Source organism: Macaca mulatta, chromosome 10 (genome assembly GCF_049350105.2).
Source record: "Macaca mulatta isolate MMU2019108-1 chromosome 10, T2T-MMU8v2.0, whole genome shotgun sequence".
In the NCBI taxonomy this organism is placed as follows: domain Eukaryota; kingdom Metazoa; phylum Chordata; class Mammalia; order Primates; family Cercopithecidae; genus Macaca; species Macaca mulatta.
This window is the reverse complement of record NC_133415.1, coordinates 5,496,769-5,521,694: the sequence shown is the minus strand read 5'-3', so window position 1 is coordinate 5,521,694 and position 24,926 is coordinate 5,496,769. Positions and strand designations below refer to the sequence as shown.

The window sequence follows — 24,926 nt, the reverse complement described above, 5'->3', positions numbered from 1 at the left end:
CCCTCAGTCCTCACTCTTGCCCACACTCCTTCCTAGCATGCTGGCGCCTGACCTGCTGAGCTCTCCACTGCAGAGACCCCTCCTTGGGGAGTCATTCCCACCCACCAGCCCCCTCTGGGAGCGCCCAGACTCTATGCTTGACCTCTCAGGCTGTCCTAAAGCCACTGTGTCAGCGGCAGACTCCCCAGGGCAGGGGTCCCCAGCATTGCCCAGCACCTGGCCAGGCCCTAAGCTCAACATGGGCATGAGCCACCCCACCCCCCCAGCTGAGGGAGCATGGGCAGCCCCCTCCCCAGCTCTCTGGGTGGCAGGGACAGGCCAGCTGAGCCTGGGCCTGATCTCCGGCCTCCCTCCCGGCCCCTGGCCCTGGCTGCTGGGCTGCCCCGGGCTCCTACAGCCCACGCTCCTGGCCCGGGGCGCTTTGTAATTCTTCCTTCTCAGGCATCTTCTGGCAAAAATATTTGAAGAATGCTCCAATTATCTGTGATCAGCCAGGGAGGCGGGCCTGGATCCACCCATCCAGGAAGTAACTCAGCAGATACCCAGAAGGACAGCACCTGGCCCCTGTGCCCACCCAGGGCCGAGTCCTCGCCAGCCTCTTCCTCAGGTGGGCAGAGGGTTGGCCCGGAACTTTCCATCCATATAGGGGCTCGTCTATGGCTTTGGAGCCCAGCAGGGTTCCTTGGGGCTGAGTATGGGGCAGGGGCTGGTGGTGGCCTCAGTGTTCCCGCCTGTCAAATGGGGATAAGAATGTGGGCCAGGTCTGGGGTCATTCAGCAGACCCCATGAACCACAGGCTGCAGACTGGTCAGACACCCCCACTCACCTAGAACACAGCTCCACCTGCACCTGCCCCGTAATGCCTGGACCCCACAGCAGCTCCAGCGCTGCCCTCAGAGGAAGCTGGAGGGGATGCATTGCAGCCCAGAGCTGGGCGTGCCGGTGGGAAGGAGCCAGAGAGAATGAATAGGACAGGTCTGGGCTCAACAGCTGGTGCCCCATCCTTCCTGGAGGAGGGCCCCGCTCCGTGGGATGGGGGTCGGGGAGCTTGGGTCAGGGGTTTTCCCAGCCACCCCAAGGCTGTTCTGAGTCTCAGTTTTCTCATCTGAGAGCAAGGGACAATCAGCCCTCCTTTGGCAAGTGGCAGGTGAGGCCTGGAAGGGGCCTTACACCTGTGGGGAAGGGACAGGCCCAAAGCGCTCCCCTTTCCAAGCAGGGTTCATGGTATGTGGGGCCCTGGAACCGCTTCCCACCCTTTCCCACCCTCTCCCCACTCTGGTTCCCCTGGCTGGTCCTTGCCAGCCTGACCTTACAGATGAGGAAACTGAGGCTGAGAGACAATAGCCAGAAGAAAGCAGTGTGGGTGGGGGCTGGGACAGTGCATCCTTAGAGGAGGCAAAGGGAGCTGGGCGGGTGGGGGGTGGGCAAGGAAGGGGCTGGGGAGAGCAGAGGGCTGACACCCCCAGGGCCCAGCTCAGGAATGAGGCCATCCCTCTGCCCCTCCCTGCCCTTCCTGGCCTCAGTTTCCCATCTGTGTAGTGAGGGGCTGAGGTGACAATCTGGGTACCTGCAGCTGTGTATTAAAGAGGTTTGCTCATTTGCTTGGGTTTGGGGTCCTGTGTTCGAGTTCTGCTCAGCTGCTGGCTCTCGCTGGCCTCCCTGAGCCTCAGTTTGCCTGTCTGTCCAATGGGGAGAAACGCCCTGCTGGTGGGTGGGGCATCCTGCAGGCTGCCTCCACTGCGGTCCCACCTGCCACTCTTTCCACGCCACTGCTCTGCTCAGCTCTCAGCTCACAGTGTTCCCAGGGAAGGGATCAGAGCGTCCACTTGCTCCCTCACGCCCCCGGCGGGCGGCTGCCCTCCCACCCTCCCCACATAGCTGGCATTCCTGGCCTGGCAGCCTGGGACCCCACCCTGGAGAAGAACCAGACCGCCTGGGAAAAAGCTGGCGAAGAGCTGGGGGCCCCAGGCAGGGCTGAGGCTGCTGCAGGTGGATGAGCCACAGCCAGGGGATCCATTGCACCCCTGGCCAACACAAGGAGCCCACAGCTAATGAGGTCAAGGGCAGACACTCCCAGCCACCATATCTGCTAAATCTGTGAAATGAGAGCCTCACCCACTCACTGTGATCCCCAAACCACAGGACACTGACCTCTGACTTCAGAACCTTCCAGATCTGTACCGGCACCCAGGGCCCATCACGATGCACCAGGTGCTGGCCACACTGGGCTAGCTCCTCCCCATCCAGGGGCAGGCAGCTTGCCCCCTCCAGCAGCCAGGCAAGATTCCAGACCCAGCTTAGTGCCTCCTCTTCCAAGAAGTCCACTAGCATCTCTCTCCATTCTCCCCTCTCCACTCCCTACAGGATCACATCTGTACTGGGCTCCTGAGGAAGCCGTTGGGACTGAAATTCAGCTATACCCTTCCCTAGGTCTTATCCTGGCCTTTCTCTTTGCTTCCCACAGTACAGATGGGGACAGAAACACCCAGAGATGCCACAGCACCTGAGACCACACAGCTAGCTAAGATCCTAGCAAGGATGGGACTCCCAGCCCCAGCCCTGGCCCTGATGCCACAGATCTGTTGGACGCAGGGGCGCCTTGCAGGCCTGGGTGACCAGGATGCCAACCTGAAACCTCAGGACAGATGGGTGGGTGGACAGACAAGTGGAACAAGTTGGAGGGAGCTGGCAGGCCCCATTGGCCCATGGCCAGGATAGGAGTCTGGACACTTTGTGGCTGGGCCAGCACCTTGGCCTTCCTGGCCGCTCTGAACTTGGCTGAATGGCAAGTCTGGGGGCCGAGCCATCACTTCTCTGCAGACTGCAAGATAGGACTGAGCTCCCGGCCCTGAGACTGAGCCTCAGGCCATAGTCCTGAAGGGTCCTCCTTCTAGGAACAGATGGGAGCCACACCCAGTCCATGCCTGGGCCACACAGCGTCTCAGACAGAGGGTGAGCCCGAGCCAGGCCAGCCCCGCATAGGCCATCTGCATTCTCCAAAGCAGGGGACCCATTCTGGGCCACAAGCCCCCTCTGCATAATTCCACATCCCCCTCACCTTTCAAGCAGCCCACTTTTCTGGAATGCTCCCTCCAAGAATTCCTAGGCTGCCACGGCCTCCTAGCCAACTGCGCAGCTTGGATGCTTCGTGGCCCAGAGTGCCCATTTCCCCAGGGGCGGCCTCCTCCGCCTCTCATCAGCCTGGCTGAGTGAGTGTTTATGGAGCCTTCAGAACTCCAGGGCCCTTGACTGAAGTGGCCCGAGGTCCTGAGCGCCATCCCTGCCTTCCCCACGGTGAGCCCGCAGTTGGAGTTCGTCATTCCCATTTTACAGAGGCGGCTTAGGGAGGAGCAGCATCTCGGGCCAGGCCACACAGCAATGTGGCAGTGATCTGGTATCAGAGACAAGAGCAAGACCAGACCCCGTGGCTTTTCCCCCACCTTTGAGCTCTGCCTCTTCCCACCCTCCCGTCCTGCGTGCCACAGGAATCTCCACCGAGGAAGGCGGTAAGGGGAAGCCGGGCTGGGCTCTGGGCTCACAGTCACAGCTGACTGCAGAGCCGGGCTCTCCCCAGCCTCTGAAGGTAGGGGACCAGCCCCAGCCACCTCTTCGAGACTGCTCCAAAGCAGCGATAGACCACAGGAGGTCTCCTGCAGGAGAGGGAAGCATCACACCGCACACACTGCCTGACTCCTAAAGATGCCAGAAGGAAATACAAGAGCACGATGGGGTACCAGGTGATCCCCCATACCTCCAGGAGCTGCAGCCTGGAGGGGAGCCCCCAGGCCACACGCTGGGAAGGCAGGTTTTGAGAGAGAGCAGATGGGGATGTGCAGTCGGCAGCCCTCAGCCCAGTGCCCCTCCCCAGGTGCAGGTCCACAGCATCCCAGGCTGGCCACTTCAGGGGCTATGTCCCGCAGGTCTTCAGGCCCTGCGTCCCTGTGCACTCTGGACTACTGCAGACATGGAGTGACTGGAGTCCAGAGTCACTGACTCCCCATCCAGTGCTCTGTCCACAACATCAGCCTGCCTGGCATCCAGGGATCCTGGGCCTGTCACCCCCAGGAACACTCCCTGAACACCCTGAGGCTCAGGAAGGCATGCCCGACGTGCGACTCCATCCCCAGGGCAGTGCCACCAAGGCAGGTGACAACCCTGCTGGGGCAGTGATGGGGCTGAGCAAGCGCTTCAGCCCACAGGAGTGTGGCCTCTGAAGGCCAGCCCTCCCCAGGCTGAGGGGAGCCATGGGGCACACAGGAGGAGTCCCAGGATGGATCTGCCTTCCTTGGGGGGGCAGTGTCGGCCATACCTGGAAATTCCCAGCACTTCCCCGCCAGCGGTGAAGTCATCCTGGGAAGACCTGAGTCAGGGGAGCCGGGAAGTCATCCAGCCTCCGGTCACCCAATCCCCCTTCCCACCTGTGCCGCTGGGGGCCAAGCACACCTGGGGCCACCACAGGCTCTGCCACCCCTGGGCGATGGGCCCTGACCTGGGAGTTCGTGGGGCCCCAGACCCAGAAGCAGCCATCAGACCCTCTGACAGATGTGCTGGGTACCGACTGAGTGAGTGCCTGGTACTGCCCTGAGTGCTGGGGAGGAGGCAGGCGACCCTGCAACCCCAGACCTGGCCAAGCACACTCCCCTGGCACGCCTGCCACCAGACAGTCCTGCAAACTCAGTCATCCCCTCTCCTGAGCCCCGGAGTGGCCCGGGTCCTGCATCTGCGGCTGGTGGGCAGGACCAGCCTCCTCCCTGCTTCCCCATCTTCCACCTCATTGCCCAGAAGGGTCTTTCTAAAGCTCTGCTGAAGCCACTCCTCCCTGCCCTGGGGTCCCCAGACCTGAGATCACTGCCTCTGGCACCGCCCCCACCTCATCTTCCCCTGCCCCAGCCCACTCTAACCTGCTGCTCCCCACTTCTGATGCCCAGTCGCCACATCCTCTTCACACCTCCAGGCCTTTGCCCACGTCTGTCCCTTTCCCAGGAACCCACCTTCCTTCCCTCCAGCAGGTCCTTCAGGGCCAAGGTCAGAGGCTGCCTTCCTTGAGATGTCTTCCCCAGACCGCCCTCAACCAGGAGCTTAGAGCTCCTGCTGTGGGTCCCACAGGGCTTTGCGTAAACGACACTGGAAGGGAGGGAGGCAGGGGCTTTCCTTTCCAGCCACACCTGCACACCCGGCCAGCCCTGATCACCCACCCATGGGGGCTGCCATCACTCTGTGGGCATGAAGGGAAAGTTCAGGGTGGTGGTGGGGCCAGCAGGAAGGGGAGGAGGGAGGAGGAGGATCTGGGGAAGCATCCAGACCTACCACCCAGATGGGGAAACTGAGACCCAGAGAAGTGGAGGGATGCCTCAAGGTTGCCGCAAGCCCATAGCTGAGGCAGCAACAGGGCCTGGGCATCTGGGACCACACTCACGCTGACCCAACAACGCTGGCCAGGCTGGTCTCAGAGCTCCCGGCTCAGGGACCGAAGCAGGACAAGGCCCAGAACAGAAGGTCTCTGGGCTTCCCGTACCCACAGGAGAGCTGCACCTCTGGTCCCAAAGCTAACCTTGGAGGCAGCCCCTGCAACCTTGAGACCCTCGCTCAGGGCCCCGGGGACTCCTGGTCAATACACAGTTCTAAGCAACTGGAGGCATTGGTTTCTGCCTGGAGAGGACAGGCGGGAAACGGGACAGGCAACAGGGCTCACCCAAGGCTGAAAACTCGCCTTGGTAAGACACCATGACAAGTGGCATGGACCCGACAGCCAGGAGGCCCCAGGCTCAAATCTGGGCTCAGCTGCTTGACCTGGGTGAGTGACTCTGCACCCTGACCTTGTCTTCCTCACTCCACCACCTAGCACGGCAGACAGGCCTCTCCTAGCTCCCCTTCTCTGGGAGCCCGAGGGGGACACAGATCCCCAAGCAGACCCTGGGCACTGTGCACACGTCAGTCCTGCCAGGGAGGGCCTTCTCGGGGAACCCAAGTCCTCCAGAAGTGGGAATGCCTCATCCTGTTTTCCCTAAGCCGGGGTCTGTGGGGCAGGCAGTGCATTCTGGAGGACTTCCCATTGGAAGGGGCTTTGCCATCTGTCTCACCGCTTGGGACTGCACAGGCCTAAGTCTCAGCTCTGGACACCTCCTCACCCTGGCCACAGCAATACCCACTGCGCGGAGGCCGGCTGAGACACCACCAGTCCTTGTGGCCGGGCTCGCTCCCTCCAGGGGGCCTGGTCCATTCAAAGCTCCAACTGGGTACGGAAGGCTTGGAGCAGGGATCACAGTGCGGGAGGGTTCCAGAAAGCGATAGAGGCCCGCAGGGGTCATGGGGTGGGACTCCAGGGCATGCTCACTCAGGCTCTTCTCCGTTACTGCTGACACCCAGTGAGCTGCTCTGCGGGTGGGTGACTTCCTCCCAGGCCCATCTCCGGGCACCTGCAGGCTTCACATACTAAATCTGCAAAGGCCACTTGGGGGAGTAGGACATTAGTGTCGTCTGCACACAGCCTCAGACCCAGCCTCGTAGCAGCCCCAGCACCTCAGCTGCCACCTGCTCCAGCCTGGGGATGGAGGAAGTGTTGATGGCCCTGTGCCAAGCCTCACCTGCCACTCTACCACTGAGACTGTGGGATGGCCTCAGTGGAAAGGCCAACCACTCCACTGGCTGCTTGCACAGAGAAACTGTGAGCACGGCTCTCTCTGCCCAGGCAGGGACCCTCCCCAGCATCCCTGGCCCTCACTCCTACTGCATCTGCTTGTATGCCTCTGGGGCTGGAGAACTCACTGCCTCTCTGCCAACAGCGGAACTGACCCAAGCCTCAGGACCCACCTTCAGAGGACGAGAATGCCCTGGGTGAGGGGCAGGGATGGGGGAGGGGCCCCAGGAGGGCTGAGTGGGAAGACAAGGAAGGGAGGAGGGAGCGCACCTGTACCCACCCCCACCCTGCCGGCCAGCCTGAGGTGAGGCCCCCAGCCCCGCGCCAGGGACGGAGGACAAACGGTGGTTTTGTCCTTGGCCAGCGGGCGGCCCGCACCACACAATGACCCTTTCATCAGGCTGAAGGAGCCCTGGGCCGGGGTTTCATCTGACAAGGGAGGGCGCCTGGCCTCCTGTCCCTTTGGGAGGGGAGCTGAGCCCCATCTGAGCTGGACCCAGGGCCGTGTAGGGCGGCAGCCTTAGGAGCCTGCTACAGCCGCTCCATCTGCCCGGGATGACAGGGAGCGGTGTGAGCAGTGAGGGCTCGAGTTTCTGCTGCATGTGGCTCTCAGTTCCAGGGGCTCTGCACCCTGGCCCTGGGCTGATGGCCTGGATGCCCACAACTGAGCCCTCTACCTCATCCAACACCGCCACACCCCAGAGTCTGTCAGGGTGCTCCGAGAACAGAGCCTTGGTCCACACCCAAGCAGGGTCCCTGGGTTCCCCACAGGCATCCACCTGCCCTGCCAGGGTGACTCAAGGCTCCAGGTGGGTGGGAGGGGAAGGGGCGGGAGTGTGACTTGCTTGGCCATTGTCCCCAGAGGAGCTCACGGAAGTGTGTGAATGAGGGAACAATAATGTGCTGTTGGCGCCTCAAAAATCACCAATTTCATGATCATCACCTCGCCTCCCATCAGCACCTCCAACCACTGGCTGGAGCCTGAGGCCCTGGGAGACCCCGATTCCTCTCCCTGTGGGACTGCACAGGCGGAACTTCCCTTCAGAAGCAGTGCTGGCACCACGTGAGGAGCTGGAACTAGGAAGGCTGAACCCCTGGGCTCCAAGGTGACCTTGGGAAACAGCGTCTTCTCTGGATCCTGGCATCCCATTGATCCACCTCAGCAAGATGCTCTGAGGCTCCCTGGAGTGGAACCCCTGGTGAATGTGTTTGACAGTATTGTTCCCTCGTCTAGGGGTCTCTTTCACGTGCCTGTTTCGTCTGGCCAACTCCTATCCATCCTTCTAAACCCTGTCTGAGAGTCATCTCCTCTGGAAGCCCTCTGAGATGCCCTAGGGGGTCCATCACTCCTTCCTGAATGAACACAGCCACTGGGCCTCCCTCTGTGCTGCCTGTGGCCAACCTCCCTATTCCTGATAGCTGAGAATGGCCAGTCTCCCGTGCACTGACCGCACCAGACATCAAGCTAGAGCTTCCCAAGCCACCCAGTGAGGTTTGTGCTCCCATCATCTGCACTGGAGAGGGAAGAGCTGGGCCTGGGGACACAGCCAGGCAGTGAGGGTCCTGTGGAGTCAGGATGAGGACCCAGATCTGAGTCACTATCATGCCCCTTGGCTTCACGAAGACTCAAGGGAAACCGTATTAGAAAATGGCACATTATCCTACAGGCCTCTGCACACAACTGTGGCACCCAGTGCCATCCCAGCACCTCCTGTCCTCCCTCCGCAGACAGACAGTCCACGATGCACATTCTCCCCTTTAGCCAATGGTTGGTGGGTCTCGTCCACATGATGATGAGTTCTGGGGAGTTTCTTGTGATTAGGGGGTCTCCACTTGTCCACTCCAGTGGAGGGTCCCCAGATGAGATCTCACCAGATTTCCCAGCTCGAATTCCACATGTACTCCCTCTCTGGAACGTTCTACACTTTCAAGTTCCAACTACACATGGCCTGGTCTGAGCCTTGGGGGAGGGATCACCATCCCAAGTGACCCATGAGGAGACTGAGGCCCAGAGAAGTCCATGGACCTGCTCAGGGCACACAGCAGAGCCCCTCCCAGACTTGGATAGACGCAGACCCTCCAGGCTGGGAGTTGCCCTTCCCCCAAGGGCAACCTTAACACGCCTGAGCCAAGGGGCGCATCCTGTCCCCACACAGGCCATGGTACCATGGGACTGGGCCTGGTTCATCTCCTCCCCACCGAGGGTCATGGCCACAGCACTTCTGGGACTGTGGCTGGCACCGCTGACAAAGCCGGGAAGAGGCCTGGCCTGGCAGGGCAGCGGTAAGCGCCCCCCCATCCTACCACAGCCAGGTGGTCGGTGAGTAACCGCCCCGTCACCCATGACTCACTTGGCTCCCCAGAGCGGGCGGTCACCATGAGAGGCTCCTACCGGAAGACCTGGGGGGGTCATCAGAGCCAACCCCCACATCTGGGAGAGGAAGGCTGAGACCGGAAGAGACCTGCCTGGGACAGAAGCTGAGCCTGGTCCTGGTCAAGGCCTCAGCCAGGCCCCCGTTCCAGCTGACCCAACACCACAAGCCTTCCTCTTGGCCTGCGGTCCCCCACCTGCCCTCCCTTGGGCCCTGACTGATCCCCGCTGGCCCTGGGAGCTCCTGCACTGACAACAGAGCTCTGCACAGAGAAGGTGAGGGCTGGCCAGAGCCGCCTAGCACCGCTGCAAGTCAGCATTGTAGCAGGGGCGCAGGGCGCTTCCAGGCCAACACACCCGTCCAACCTGATCAGCGGCAGGGGCCCAGGCATGCGTCTGGGATTTGGTGTGCACAGACCACAGCCCAGGACAGGGAGCTAGGGGAGCAGCCCAGATGAAAGGAGGAGGATCAGCTGTCGGCCAGTGTCTGAGATCCCAGCAATGGGATCTGGAAAGTTCCTGAAAGTTCTCTGGAGCAGAATGAAGCCTCCACCCAGCGACCCTCCTAGCCCAGGCATCCTCAGATCCAAAGGCCAATGCCATCAAGTGTGCCTGCAGTGCTGAGGGTGGGCTGACACTGACCCCCACCTCTCACAGCTCTCCAAGGACTTGCGTCCTGGCTGCCTCCCCCAAGTGCAGCCATTGGGTCGGAAACACCGAAACCAAGGTCTTCTCCCTTTGCATGCTTTCATTCAAATTGAACTGCGCAGGCCCTACTCCCACCTAGGGTCAGCCTTGTGCCCACCAAACAAACGGGGCAGGGGAAACCTGAGACCCGCCCCCCCTCGCTCCTGGAACGTGTCTGGGTTCCTCTCTGCTTGGGGAAGGCTGGCGTCAGCGTTTTCCTCCCTGTGGCGCAGGAGCTGCTGAGGGCAAGTCAGCGATGCAGCCTGCCTTCCTGTCCCCCACGACCCAGGCCGGACCCCAGCACTGGCCCAGGGATGTCTGGAAAAGCTGTTTCCTTAGGAGAATTTCTGCCAACACAGCTGGCAGTGCACACTCCAGGAACAAGCCTGGCGGCTGTAGTCATTGCAGGCCCAGATGAGGAGGACAGCCCTGAGATAAACCTGGGGTCTGCAGAGGTACACTGGGCACCACCTTGCCCCAGAGGCCCCTCACTGCTGCCTTGGCATCAACTCCCACCAGGCTTCTGGGGCCCCTGTGCACCTCCCTCTCTCAGACCCTTACGCCAACCCTCCAATTCCCCCTTCCCTCGCCCCCACCTCCGCAGGACTCCTGGTTTCCCACCCCGGACACCTCTCCATGAACACCGAACCTTAGCCAGCCAGCTCCAAAAATGATTTCCCAAGCACCAGAGCTGCCAATTCTCTAGCAAGGCTTAAGGCTGAAATGCCAGGATTCTGGGGAGGAGGAGGCTTCCTGACCTCCAACCGCCAGAGGCTGAAATTCCAAGGCCCCCTGTTGATGCAGTTCCTGGGAAGGACACCAGAAGCAGGACCCAGGGACCCTGGCACTTTGATAGCCTGGGTCCCCACTGCTCAGGCGGTCCCCACCCGCATGCGCCCTGCTACCCCGCCCCCCTCAGGCGATGCCTCCGCAGCCGGGGCTGCCCGCCGGGCCTGGAGCGCTCTCTGTGCCCGGACCTTGTAATTATGTCCCACAGCCCGGGAAACCGCGGGCCTCGCAGCATCTGGCTGCGGTTGCGAACTTTTGTTTCAAGATGCGCGACTATTTATAGAAGGAAAACTGGTAGGATAGTAATTTCCTAGGAGCAAGAGGAGAAATTGGCTGCGTCTTTATTAAATGGGGGTGGGGGCGCGGCGCTGTATTAGGACTGCGACCGCATGGGGGGAGGGGGTGGCGCAGGGAGCGGGAAGGCAGCGGCTGCCCCCTCTGGCCGCGTCAGGCGACCCCGGACGTGGCCCGCGTGTAAAGGACGGGGAGGGGGAAGGGAAGAGAAGGAGAGGGAGAGCAGGCGCTGAGGTTTAATCAGTAGCATCCAGCTTAAATTCCCCCAAACGGCGGTTCCATAAATCAAACTTCTTTTTGAGTCAGAGGCCAGAGCATATGAGTCCCATTAGGAATCGAGCGAAGCCACCACTGCGCCCCCCCTGGGCTCACTGGGCTGGACTCGGCCCTGCCCGGAGCTTCTCAGAGCCCAGTGGGCTCTGCCCTGCTGGACGCACACAGGAGGACCCACACTCCGTGCTCTCCCTCGGCCGAGACACCTGGGCGAACGCGGTCGCCAGCGCGCAAAGCGCGTCCACCTCGCCCCTAGGTGAGGACTCGGCAGGGGCAGGGATCAGGTCACCCAGTGCTGCAGGAAGGCGCAAGAAGCCGCAGCGACTTCGGGGTGCAGTGCGGCCGCTGTACGGTGGAGCGTGGCGTGCACGTGCGTGCCGGTGTTTGCACGAGGGAGCCGGTGTGTGCGTGCGGCTATCCCAAGTGTGGCATGGTCTTGCGCGCCGCGTGGGCTAATATGGGGAGGGGTCCTCCACTGGTCCAGGACTCTGCTGGGACGCGCAGGGATTCTCGGCACCGCCTGCTGCCCGCGAGCCCTCGCGCTGGGCGTGCACAGCCTGCTCTACTCCGGCAGTCGAGCCGCTCTCAGGCCATCCTTTCTTTGACCCCAGAGCCAGGACTTCTCACTGACGTCGCTGGCCGCCAAGTGCTCCACCTCGGCAGCTTACGCTAGCGAGGCGACCTAAAGTCCCGGCTCCCGCCCCGATGGTCACCCGGTGCCCCGCCCAGGGGCCTCGCTGCCGCGTTCCCTGCCCACCCTGTTCCAGCGCTGGAGGCCCGAAGGGAGCCCACCCGCCCACCCCGCACGCCGCCCGCGGCACTCACAGGTAGCTGCCGCTGGACAGGAGGAGAAAGATCTGCGGGCAATAGACGGAGACGAGCGCGCTGCGCGGCGACAGTAGGAGCATGGTGGGCCGGCGCGCCTGGCGGGGCTGGGCAGGCTCCACAGGCAGGGCGCCTGGGCCAGCTGAGGCCGGGGTCCCCGCAGAGCTCCCCGATGCAGGGCGGCGGCGCCAGGCGCTAGGGGCTGGGTCTCGTGGACCCGGGCGCAGTTGTCGCCCGTGCCCCGCCGCCAGGGCCGTGCATGGCGCTGGATCTGGGGCAGCGGCGGGAGCTGGGGCTGGAGTGCGGGGCGGGGACCCGGCCGGGGGCAGCGGGCGCGCCTTGGCTGCGGTCTGGACCTCCGTCCGTCTGTCGGTGCGAACCGGCTCTGTCGCTCGCACTGGCTCACGTCTCCAAGTCTCCCGAGGCGCGCAGCTGCCATTGGACGGGCAGTCCCTACATCCGCCTCCTCCCCCGGCGGGTTTTTTTAAAGGGGAGGCTGACCGGAGCGTGCGGTGGGAGCCGCCTCCAGGGCTTGCCCAAGTTGCCTTGGCCGGGACACCCGCACCCCCATCTTTAGGGAGCCACACAGCTCTGGCCTGGCTCCGGAAGGTGCACCTGGGGGCGGCTCCGCGGGGGAACTGCGCGGAGGTGTGTGCTTGGGGGCTGTGCTCAGCAACGTATGCGCGTGTGTGCATGCATGTACCTGCATGTGCCTGCGTGTGCCTGCAGGAGCATGGGCGGTCTGTGAGGACAGGTGTGTGTGCACAGATGCACTGAGTGTCCTGAGCCTCTGCCCCCGTGTGCCCTGGGTCTAGTGAGGCTGGCTGTGGGTCGCACACAGGCACTGCCATGGTTAACCAAGCCCAGCCTTGAGCTGATGCTGAGACTTCAGGACCCTGCCTGGGCACCTCTTTGGAGAGGCCGCCAGTGGGAAGGCATCGCCGGCAGGTGCTGCTCTCCTCACACAGAGGCGTCCCCACTCTGGCTTCCCCATCCCGGTTGGCGGGGATGGGTTTGGGGAGAAGTAGACCTACAAGGACATTCTCCCTCTTAGAGTTCGTTTTATTTATTTATTTTTAAGCCCGGAAACATAGGTCTAGTGTCCCACCTCCTGTTGTTAGCCAATCCTGGTTCCACTTGACCATCCCTCTACATCTGAATCACAGTGCAAAGCAGGAAGAAGGCAAGACAAGCGAGGGCTGGGTGGTCTGGCCCGTTGTCCTGAGGAAGAGGATTTTCTAACTTCTAGACCTGGTATGGAGGCTCATCACCCAGGAGAAAGCAGCCACTTCCTCCATCTTCATCCCTCCCAGTCCAGGGCTCTCAGGCCCCTCTGCTTCTGGCCCCAAAGGCAGGGATAGGCTTGCAACGGGGCTTGTCCTAGAACTGCAGTGACTCCAGTTCCAGTGAGCAGAGGGTGTCCAGACTTCAGACGGGCTCCTCTGAACTCTGCTTTGGCCTCCTCCGGGGCTGGAGGTGAAGGCCGCTCAGTCCAAAAAGGGCCCTGGGTGAGGAACTGTGACTCCCTGAAGCCATCAGGTTTTCAAATTGCTCCAAATCCCAGGTGCATCTGTTCTTAGGGCCGTGACCCCTAAGGGGATTGTGAGGGCTGAGTTCTGGTTCCTGCTGGTACTGGATTCCTCCAGAGGTTGTACCTGTGAGTTGCACCAGGCTTAGGGGCACATGTGTGTGATGGCCGCACGTGCCCAGGTGGCCCCCTGTGTAATGAAACACAGGCAGCAGGCAGGGGAGTGATCCTGGAATATCCCCCCCATGCATATACAACCTCTGATCTTTGGTCAGAACTTTATGACCCTGAAAATCCCAACTCCTGAGATGCAGACGCCCTGGAATACACCATCTGGAGAAGTCCCCAGGGTGTCAGTCCCGGTGACATCATAGTCATTAACAATAAGAAAGATTCTCCTGGTGTCTACAGGTGTTCATTGGGACACATATCTCCACCACCCGCAGGGCAAAGGCCCCCAGGACTAACACAGGCAGCATGAAGTGAAGGGGGTGTTGTGACCCCATATTTTGGATGAAGAAAGGGAGGCTGAGGTTAAAGGGCTCACTCAAGGCCACAGGCTAGGAGTGACAAGAGGACAGAACACACAGCCCATTGGTCCCAGACTCCCAAACCTCCTCCTTAATGTAATGGGCTTCCAGGTCATTTAACCCCTTAGGATACACCTGGGCCCAGCTTCCCCCTTCGACCTCTGCATGTAGCCAAGATGGCTCGCCAAGAAAGCAGGGCCCTTCTCTCCAATCCTGGGAGCAGGGGCTGAGCCTCGAGGGAGGGATTGGCTCTCCTTCCCTTAGCAGATCCCAGGGTAGATCTCTGGCTTTCCTGCTTGCCATTCCACAGGGTGTTGGGAGGTCACATTGTGGAAATCCTGGAGGTGAGGAGCGTGTGTTTTAGATTGGCACACCAGGGGGAGGAGTTTCCCCTCCAGGGGTCCTGGGTGGGACCTGAGGGCAGAGCCAGGGCCACACAGAAGGAAGCTCAGCCACTGCCTGGCTCTTACCCCCGCCCCCAGAGGGAGGCTGACACAGGTGCCTGGGGCTCAGGCTGGGCTACAGGGAGGCCCGGTGGGGTCTTGCTCACTCAGACCCCTCTCAGACACTGGCCACCATCCTGTTCAGGATGGCCAGAGCTGCAATCCCTGTTTACAGAAGGGACCAGGAGGCTTGGGAAGAGCACACAAACCTCAAGCCCTGGAAGCAGCCCCGGGAGCAGGGCTGGGGTGGACCCTCGGCTCCTGCTGCTGCCTAAGGGGGTTCCTAGAGCTCTTCCCACCGGCTCACTCGTGGGAGTAAGGGCTGCTTTCTGATGACTGATTCAGAAGAATGGACACTAGGAAAAGCGGCCTGCGGCGGGGGGGGGGAGGGGCGGGGGCCACAACCAACTGCAGTTCCAGCTCTGTCACTGAATCCTGAGGACAGTGACTTAGGTCCTGTGCCCAGTTTCCTAATCCTTGAAGCCGAGACAGTAAAAGCGCCTAACCCTAGGGGTGCCAGGAGGGGAAAGGCCTCAGCGCTGAGAATCAGGCTGCAGGGACAAAGCCTCATTAAGGGTTGCCATCACTTTGAGGGGCCCAGCGGGAGTCATTGCAGGACTGCTGGAGATGCAGGAAAAGAGCAGCCTGCCCACTCCACCCCCAGCCCAGCAGGCTCAATGCCCCGCACCCCTCACCTCCATAAACAAACACCCTGGGACACAGCCTACCCACAGACCTATGATAACCGGGGCTACTGGCTACCGGCAGCCGCAGGCACGCCCGCCCAGACCCACAGGGCTCAGGCTAGGACGGGGGCTTCCATTCCTGCCTCTGAGGCCACTGGCTTTAGTCTCTGCAGGCCTTGGGCCTCACTTTCTCCACCTGTGAAATGGCGGAGTAGAGATGGGATGGAGGGTGATGGAGAGACGATTTCCAGCGCCTTCTTCCACCTCTCCGCCTGGTAGCCCGCGTCTCCCCGCAGTGGTACCGGGACCTGCACTTCCCGCGGGTCTGTTCACAGCCTTGCCCGTGGCCTGGACGGGGCTTGCCTCGGGGCAGCGGGCGGCGCACAGTAGGCGTGCAGGGCGCGGCGGGGCGCGGGTCCCCGCAGGTGCGATAAGCGCGGGGCAGGCAACTGGCGGTGGGCGCCCCCGGCGAGGTGCACCGCACCCCCTCTCCGTCATGCCGTTTCTCCACCCCCACTTCGAGCGAGGCCGAGACAGATTCTGTCTAAAGGAGATCGCGGCTCAACAGGTAAGGACTCGGCTGGGTTCAGGAATGTGGAAATACGACTCGGAGCAGCTACCGCAGAGAGCAGCTAGCGCGGCTCGCCGGGCGCCCGCCCGCCGGGCCGCGCCAGGGGGAGCGCGGCGAGAGGGGGCCGGGCCCAGGGCCCAGGGCCCCGGGCGGGCGGGGCGCAGGCCCCGGACCGAGCCCGAGGCGGCCCGGCAGGCCCCACGGCCCATCCCGAGCCAGCCGGACGAGTTGTCAAGGTAATTTCAACACGTCTGGGTGATGGATAGAGACGAAGGGCCGCGGCGGGTGCCCCGGCCTGCGCGCTCGCGGCCGGGTGCGCGCCCCCCCGCCCTCCCGGGCCTCCCCAGGCGCCGGACGCCCCCCGACCCCGCCCCGGCGCACCCTCCAGGCGGCGAGCGCTCGGCCCGGGCTCGGCGCCCAGCGCAGCCCGGGGGAGGGAAGGCGCGTCCCACCCCCGGGGCCTGGAGCCCAAACAGGTGAAAGTACGCGCCGGGCACGCTCGCCGCTACCCGCGAGCCCGGCCGGGCCGCCCGCGCGCCCCGCTCTCTCTCCTCCCGCGCTGGGCTCAGCGCCCCTCGGGAGCTCAGGGGGCTGGGCTGCGTCTCTGCTGGCGTGGGGCGAGGGTCTGACACACGGGCCAGCCCCGGAGCCCAGAGAACTGCCGTGGCCCCCTCCCGTCCCCACGTCCCCGTGGGGACGCCCTGGAGGCAGCCCCTTCGTGCTGTCTTGGCCCCCGGCTGCCGCCCCCGCCCACGGGATACTCACCCGAGCTTCACGTACAGGACGCCAAAGCAGAGAAACACGTAGAAAATCCACTTGCGAAAGTTTCTGTGCATGATCCAGGGAGGGGGGCTGCGCCATAGACAGCGGCGGCCGGAGGGGACGCGCGGGCCCGGCAGGGCCGGGCAGGGGCCAGGGGGCTGCGGGCAGAGCGCGCTCAGCCGGCGCTGCGGCTCGGGCGGCCGGCGACGCGCGGGCACTCGGCGCGCGCTGCCACCATGGTGAGCCCGGGATGCCGCCGCCGCCGCGTGCACCCGGGGAAATGACCCAGGCTGGGGGCCGCGACCTCGAAGCCCGGTTGAGCGACCGTGGGCCTGTGCAAGCGCGGGCCGGGGGCCCGGGCGCGGCTGGCGGGCGGGTGCAGCCTCCACTGGGCGCAGCCGCCTGAGGCCGTGCGCGCCTCGCCGAGCGCAGCGACGGCCAATGTGTCCGCACTTGTCGGCCTCCCCAGGTGACTCGCGGCCCCGGCAAGCGAGCCGCGAGCGAGCGAGCGCGCCCCAGGTAGGAGGATCCGCCTCCCGCCCGCCCTCCTCGCTCGCAGCGCTCTCTCTCCCTCGCTCCCTGGCTCTCCCCTCCCTTTTCTCCTCCCTCCCCCGTGACACACAAACGCATCTACCCCCTGGGCCCCCCCTCCCCAGGCCAGCTCCCTTCCGATTGCCCTCCGGGGACTGGGCGGGGGAAGCGGGCTTGGGTGACGGGTGGTGGGGGTGTGGGGAGGGTGCGGCTCGGAAGAGACACCTGCGCTCCTCCGCGCACGCGGGGGTAGGGGCGGGGGTACAGGTGGGGGCGGGAAACGACCGGTACAGGTCGCAGTGGCCACTTGGCTTCCAGTTTCCGGTGAGGGAAGGAGAGACCACCCACTCCCATTGCCTCTCCGAGTGCACTTTCCAGACCCCCAAAAATTATCCGCATCAATGGGATACTCTGGGGCCATACTCTTAGTCCAGGCAACGCTGCCACTCCAGCAAACCTCAATGGGAGATTCCCACAACCCCAGGTCCCAGCACTGCTGCCACCTGCGCTAGTCCAGCTTTGGGACCTGAACGATGACAGACAGGCTAGCCTGGCCACATGCCGGGAGATGGCATGCGTGACCTCCTGCAGAACCCATTGGCCAAGCACCGTGATGGAGGCCTGTGGAAGGAGGCTGAGGGGCTTCCCGGGCACTGGGAGGCTACTGGCCCCCAGAATCCCTGCCCCTGCGCCACGGTTTTCGTGACCTCCTCTGCAGCGCCTAGTTGTGTTCAGATTCCCTGAGGAGAGCCCGAAGTCAGATTGACTCTGTGCCTCGCACACCCAGAGCCCATCTAGCCTGATTTAGCCTGGGGCGAACCCAGCGCCAGAGTCCCGCAGACCCTGCTGCGCCAAGCCTGGTCTTCCCTCAGGGGGCAGGACCCAGACCCATGACCAGATCGCTGTCCAGGCCAGGCTCCCCGCCTGTTCTGTGATTTCTTAAACCTGGATGGCTCCCGGTGCTGCAGGCACACGGGACAGGGAAGAGCTCAGTCCCCGAGGACCAGCAGGGACTGAGGCCACCAAGGGGAGAGTGTGTGTGCATCCGGCTGCCCTCTCCCACCTGGCCAAGCCTGGGTAGGGACCTCGAGCTCAGAGCCTGCCTCCCCTGCCCCTCCCGCAGTCCCGCCAGACCCCCTGCCTCTGATCCCTTCTTAATCCCTCCAAATCCCTGAACCTTTGCCACGACCCCGATGCAGGTCATTCCTGGGCCCCCGGATCTGAGGCCCCCGGTGCCCCCGAGCCCCGTGCGCCGATGGGGAGGGTTCCCAGATAAAGGGCGTATGTTGGCGATCAGCACAGACAGGGGAACCGAGGCACAGGAATAAGTGAAATGGCAATAGCAGCTCCACCCGCTGGGTGACCCCTGCTCCCCAGAGCCCCACTGTAGGGCAGCCACCCCCATTTCACGGCCTGGAAGCTGGACGCGGGGAGCAAGAGAGTCTGGCCTGGCTCTCGCAGGCAGTGACGGGCGCGGGCGCAGCTCGGGCGCGGGCGGATGCTGCCACCCGGCGGCGGCACTGAGGGCTCTCGGACTCAGGCGCGCAGGGGCTGGAGGTGGCGGGCAGCGGAGCCACGCTGGGCCCCCGGCCACGAGGCGGGCAGGAACCCCATCCCCTCCCGGAGCCCGGGACTCCTGTCCCCACTGCCGCCAGCCTCGGTCTCGGCGCCCGTTAATGGGGCGGATCGCCAGGAGCTGTCGGGCTGTGGCGGAGCTGGAACCACAAGAACTGCACCGGCGGCCTCCCCGCTGCGGGTCTGGGCGCTCGACCCCCGACCCGGCCGCGCCGACCCCCACCGGATCTGCTTCCGGCCCGAGGTGGGGACGGCTCTGGGACCGGCCGGACGGGGTTCATCCGGGAGAGGAGGGGGTGACGGTGGGCTAGCGGGATGCCCGGGTTCGTTCGCCGCCTCGGCTGCGTCTCAGTGCCTCGGTTTCCCCGGGAGAGCGGAAGGCGGAGCCGCGCCTTGGAGCGCAGAGGGACCGCGGCGTGGTGCTGCCCCCTGCCGGCCGCGGGGAGAGGCGGCGCGCGGAGAAGGGCGGGACTGAGCGGGGTCCCGGCGGCTCGCGACCCCAGCGAGTCGCTTCCAACACCGGGTGGTCTCCGAAGGTCTTTGAATGACTCCAAGGTTGGGGAAATGTGGGGTGGGAGGCGCTCACAGCCCACGTGCGCACAGCACACATACACCACACCACACACACAACACACATACACCACACCACACACACAACACACAAACACACACCACACACAAACACAACATACACCACACACAACACACATACGCACACGCACAACAGCACACACAACACACACACGCATGCACACAACACACACCACACATTAGACACACACACACCCCACACCACACACAAACACACACCACACAGCCACCACACAACAGGCACACAACACATACACAACACAATACATACCCAACACACAACACACACAACACACAAACAACACAACACATACCACACAGCCACCACACAACACATACACCACACACAGCACACACAAACAATACAATACACACCACACACACAACACAAAACACACCATACACCATACACACACACACAATACACACATGCAGTGCAATACATACAACACACCATGCACACACACTACACACCACACACTACACACCACACACATCACAAACACAGAAAACACACAACTCACACAACATACATAACACATCACACACACATTAGACATAACATGTAAACACACCACACACACACCACACACACAACACACACAACACACCACACACAACACATACACAACACACACACACACCATACAGACACACCACACATACACAACACAAATACACACACAACACAACTCACACACAATACACAACACATGAACACCACACACACAACACAACACACACATGCCACATTCATACACCATGCACCCATACCACACCACACACACACCACACACAGGCAGCAGGAATCCCCAGGGCAACAGGGCGCCTGTGCCTGAGCCTCCATCCAGCTGGGGCTCTGAAGGCTGGTCCCAGGCCTCTGAGGTCTGTGTGACCACAGGCAGGCAGGTCCACTGTCCCCCTATATGGGATCATAGCTCTGATCATCTCGAACGTGAGGGTGGCCAGGATCCAGGCCCAAGGGCCCCCACGCCTGTTGTGGGTAGGGGGTGATTGAGTGAGGGGAGGTGGAGCCTGTGCTTCTGCTGGGAGTGTAAGCCTCTCTGGTTCCCAGCCAGCACCGAGACCCACCAAGGCCTGATGTCTCCAAAGTCAGGACAGCCTGGGGCCCTGGATGGTCACCTTTGGGCTCCATGGAACTCAGCTACTTCTTACCTGTGTGTACTGTGTGTTTCTGTGTTGTGTGTGTTGTGTGTGGTGTTGTGCGTGGTGTGTGTTGCTTGTGTGGTGTGTTTGTGTGTTGTGTATGTGTTTGTGTGTTGTGTGTTATGTTTGTGTGTGGGGTGTGTGTGCATATGTGTGTTGTATGTGTTTGTGTGTGGGGTGTGTGTGCATATGTGTGTTGTATGTGTGTGTTGTGTGTTGTTTGTTGTGTTTGTGTGGTGTGTTTGTGGTGTGAGTGTGCTGTAAGTTTGTGTACTGCGTATGTGTTGTGTGTAGTGTGTGTGCGTGTGTGATGTGTGGGGGGTGTGTTTGTGTGTGGTGTGTGTTGTGTGTGATGTATGTTTGTGTGTGACCGCAGGTAGAAGTGTCAATGTCCCCAGCCCTGGCATAGTAATCATGAGTCCACACCCCATGGGGTTCTTCCGACGGGGGAATGAGTTAACTCAGAAATGATTCACCTGGCCGAGTGCGGTGGCTCACGCCTGTAATCCCAGCACTTTGGGAAGCCCAGGCGGGCAGATCACCTGAGGTCGGGAGTTCAAGACCAGCCTGACCAACATGGTCTTTAGTAGAGACCAGTCTCTACTAAAAATACAAGATTAGCTGGGCATGGTGGAACATGCCTGTAATCACAGCTACTTGGGAGTCTGAGGCAGGAGAATCCCTTGAACCTGGGAGGCAGAGGTTGCAGTGAGCTGAGATGGCACCACTGCGCTCCAGCCTGGGCAACAAGAGCAAAACTCCGTCTCAAAAAAAAAAGAAAAAAAACGAACGATTAACCTAAAAACGAGTACAGTGCCCAGCGCACATGGGCAATCAATCAATGTTCTATGTCCTGACCCTACAGGCCTATGCCAGGCAGAGCGTAGGGTTTGGCCCAGCAGGGCAAGCCAGGTGCTGGATCCCATTGCCAGACCACCTCCCTCCGCCAGTCCCACAGTTCCCAGAGAGGGCTGAGAGGAGCCGACTGTGGGGTGGCCATAAGCCGGACCAGTCCCTAATTGCACGGGGCGTTGGGGCAGGCATCCATGTGTCCTGCCCAGGTCTCCTTGAAGTACAGAGTGTAGGGGAGGAGCCCACCACACCTCCCTCTGCCAGGCCCATGGTGGACTCACGGGCGCCCCGGGGCCTCTTTCTTTTCTCTGGGAAGCAAGGACTCCAGCCGGACTCTCTCTCTCTCTCTTCTTTTTTTTTTTTTTTTTTTTTTTTTTTTTTTTTGACAGAGTCTCGCTCTGTCGCCCAGGCTGGAGTGCTGTGGTGCAACCTCGGCTCACTGCAAGCTCCGCCTCCCGGGTTCACGCCATTCTCCTGCCTCAGCCTCCCAAGTAGCTGGGACTACAGGCGCCTGCCACCACGCCCGGCTAATTTTTTGTGTGTTTTTAGTAGAGACGGGATTTCACCGTGTTAACCAGGATGGTCTTGATCTCCTGACCTCGTGATCCTTCTGTCTCAGCCTCCCAAAGTGCTAGGATTACAGGCGTGAGCCACAGCACCCAGCTCCGGACTCTCTTTTTAAGCAGCTGCCTCTATGGGGTCTGCCTTCTCCGAACATGGAGGGTTTCTGGAGGAGGTGACTTGCAAGAAGCTGAGATCCGGAAGAGCATGGCCCCTGTGGGGAGAGGCGAGTTCCGTGTGGCTGGAGTGGAGGCAGAGCCTTGATTGCCCACCCAAAGATCCTGGGCTGGACCTTGAGCACGGTGTGAGCCATGAACTGATTCCATACAGGGGAGCAACGGGGTCAGCCCCATGACACCACATTGGCCCTTGGCCAGGGCCCTCATCTGTGTTTTCCGGGCTAGACGTCTCAAGGTCAGTGCCACATCTGACTTAGCCCCACGTTCCCAGCATCTAGAACAGAGGTGAGGGTTTGGTGAGAGTAAAAGATGGATGGGGCCGGGCGCGGTGGCTCAAGCCTGTAATCCCAGCACTTTGGGAGGCCGAGACGGGCGGATCACGAGGTCAGGAGATCGAGACCATCTTGGCTAACACGGTGAAACCCCGTCTCTACTAAAAAATACAAAAAACTAGCCGGGCGAGGTGGCGGGCAACTGTAGTCCCAGCTACTCGGGAGGCTGAGGCAGGAGAATGGCATAAACCCAGGAGGCGGAGCTTGCAGTGAGCTGAGATCCGGCCACTGCACTCCAGCCTGGGCCACAAAGCGAGACTCCGTCTCAAAAAAAAAAAAAAAAAAAAAGATGGATGGAAGGATGGATGAATATGTGTAATACTGGGAGGATGGATGGATGGATGGATGTTTAATACAGGATGGATGGAGGGATGGATGGATGGATGGATGGATGGATGGATGGATGGACAGATGGACGTCTAATACAGGATGGATGGATGGATGGACAGATGGACATCTAATACAGGATGGATGGATGGATGGATGGATAACACAGGATGGATGGATGGATGGATGGACGGATGGATGTTTAATACAGGATGGATGTAGGGAGGAGACAGCACACCCCCCTACCCTCACTCTGCTCGGTGTGGACGAGTGTGGGCTGTAATGATGGAATCAGGTCTAGGTGTAGTTTGCCTGAGATGTTTACAGTTTTAGCATTGAAAGTTCCGCATCTCAGGAACCCCTCAGTACTGGGAGAACAGGGATGGTTGGGCACCCTAGATCTAAGATTATAAAAGGAAAGATGACTTCATCTTTAGTATTTTCCTGGGTACAGACAGTTTCTCTGGTGCCCTGGCAAGGGGCTTCTGGACTGGTCACACTGGGATGTGTTTTGTGTGGGAACGGGACAATTAAAAGTGATTTAAATAATAATAACAGCTCCTATTTAGTGAACAGCTGCTGTGCCAGGCCTGTCCCCACTGCTGGATGCCCCTGAGTCCTTGTGAGCTTGCAAAGCAGGACCCGTCCGCACCTTCGTGCTCTGGGTTCATTTGTCCTCCCATTGGACAGGCATTCCTGAGCACTCATGATGTTCCAGTCTGGAGTGAGGTCCTGGGATGTGGAGAGAACATGTCCCCGCCTTTGGGGGCTGGCAGGCTGGAGGGGGAGGTGAGGACACAGAGGTCACTAGGGCCTGGGACCCGAGCCCACACTCACACCGGTGAGTGCATATGTAGCCCAGCCTCCTCCCCAGGAGCTGCCTGCAGGATGCGTTTGTGTCACTGTCACCGGAGCTGGAAGCTTGATTCCTCCACTCCAAAGCCTCATCCCAGTTTCTCAAGATGGAATTCGAGGAGCTGCCCTCACTTCCTCATCCTTTCCACCACCCACACCAAATCCACTTACAAGGCCTTTGACCCTCATTCCAAAACGGATCGTGCTCCTACCCTCCCACCTCCACCGCTGCTGCCTACTGGTCTGAGTCCACCCAGAAGATGAAATAGGCCCCAACTGCTCCTCTGCTTCCTCTCCTGACCTTCTGCAGCGCATCTTCCAGCCGGCAGCCGGAGGAGTGTTCCATAAATGCAAGCCAAATCAGGCCATTTCTCCTGCTTCAACCTTCTATGGCTCCCCATTGCTCTCTGAATAAAATCAAAGTCCTGTTCTGGCCTGCAGCCTGGCATCTTCCGGCCCCCGCCTGTCCCCCAGCCTCATCATGTAAATGAGCCCGCTTCTTCTCTCCTCTCATTCTCCATGTTGTTTCTTCTGTTACTTGAACGAGTCCAGGGTGGTTCCTGCCCCAGGACTTCTGTATGTGCTCTCCCTTCTAGCACAGGGCTCTTCCCCTGGTTTTATGTGGCCTCAGCTTAAATGTCCCACGTCAGAGGGGGCCCACACTCCTCCCTACAAACACGCTCTCTGATATTTGCTACCATAACACTTGCTGCTTCCTTTGTGACACTGAGGACACTATGTCATTATTTTTTCCTGTCTGTCTCCCACCAGTACATGAGCTCCACAGGGGGCATAGCAACACCTGCTTTGGTTACTGCTCTATCCCCAAGACATAAGACAGAACCTGGCATATAGTCAGTACTCAATGAAGCAATGAATGAATGAATGAACGAACGAATGAATGAATGAATGAATGAACGAACGATTTTCTAGGAAGCAGCTGGCATACATAACCAGCATTGTTATAAGCTGGAGAGGGCAGAGACCTGACCTGGACTTTTTGGAACTTCACTTTGAGCCCAACCCAGCATCACCAGTGTCACCCCATCCTTGCTGCCCTGCCCCAGCTACCTTCTTGCATCTTATGACTGGTGTGACTGACAGGCATTTCCTGAACCTCAGCAACTCCTGCTTAGGTGACACTGGGCATATGTTGGTTCCTCTAGGTAAAGAGCAGGTGCTTGTTTGTTGGACCTGGCACAGTCTTGTGAAATAGTGCTACTGGACTCATTGTGCAGATGAGGAAACTGAGGTAGAGAAGGAAGTGCTTGAAGTCACACAGCTGGTGGAGCTGGGATTTGAACCCATGCTTGTCAGGCTCAGAGCTTGAGCTCCTTCCACTGCGTGGCCCGCCTCCTGGAATGGGGACTATGGGGTAAAGTGTTCACAATCTGCTGCCAGGACCACCAGTCCTATGGCAAGAGGACATGAGGCCATGAGGAGCCCATGACATCACTGGGCACACTCCAGCGGGACCAAGGCAGGTGCAGGGGGCCTGGAAGGGAATCAAGGTATGGTGGACAGAATCCTAAACCATCCCAAGATGTCATGTCCTAGTCC

The 24,926-nt window shown here is 60.9% G+C and overlaps 1 protein-coding gene across 2 annotated transcripts in view; it reads right to left on the bottom strand.

Annotated features, from left to right (window-relative positions):
* WNT7B (Wnt family member 7B) overlaps positions 1-16,663 on the bottom strand; it is a 56,281-nt gene extending 39,618 nt beyond the window's left edge. The window contains exon 1 of one of the 2 annotated variants that reach the window (XM_001110372.5): positions 16,400-16,663. In XM_001110372.5, the coding sequence (XP_001110372.2) occupies positions 16,400-16,470 (71 nt within the window). In that variant the 5' untranslated portion in view covers positions 16,471-16,663. Of the gene's footprint in view, positions 1-11,876; positions 12,461-16,399 lie in introns of those variants that run through there. The other variant, XM_028827600.2, reaches the window with a different exon arrangement.
* Positions 16,664-24,926: the final 8,263 nt, after the last annotated feature.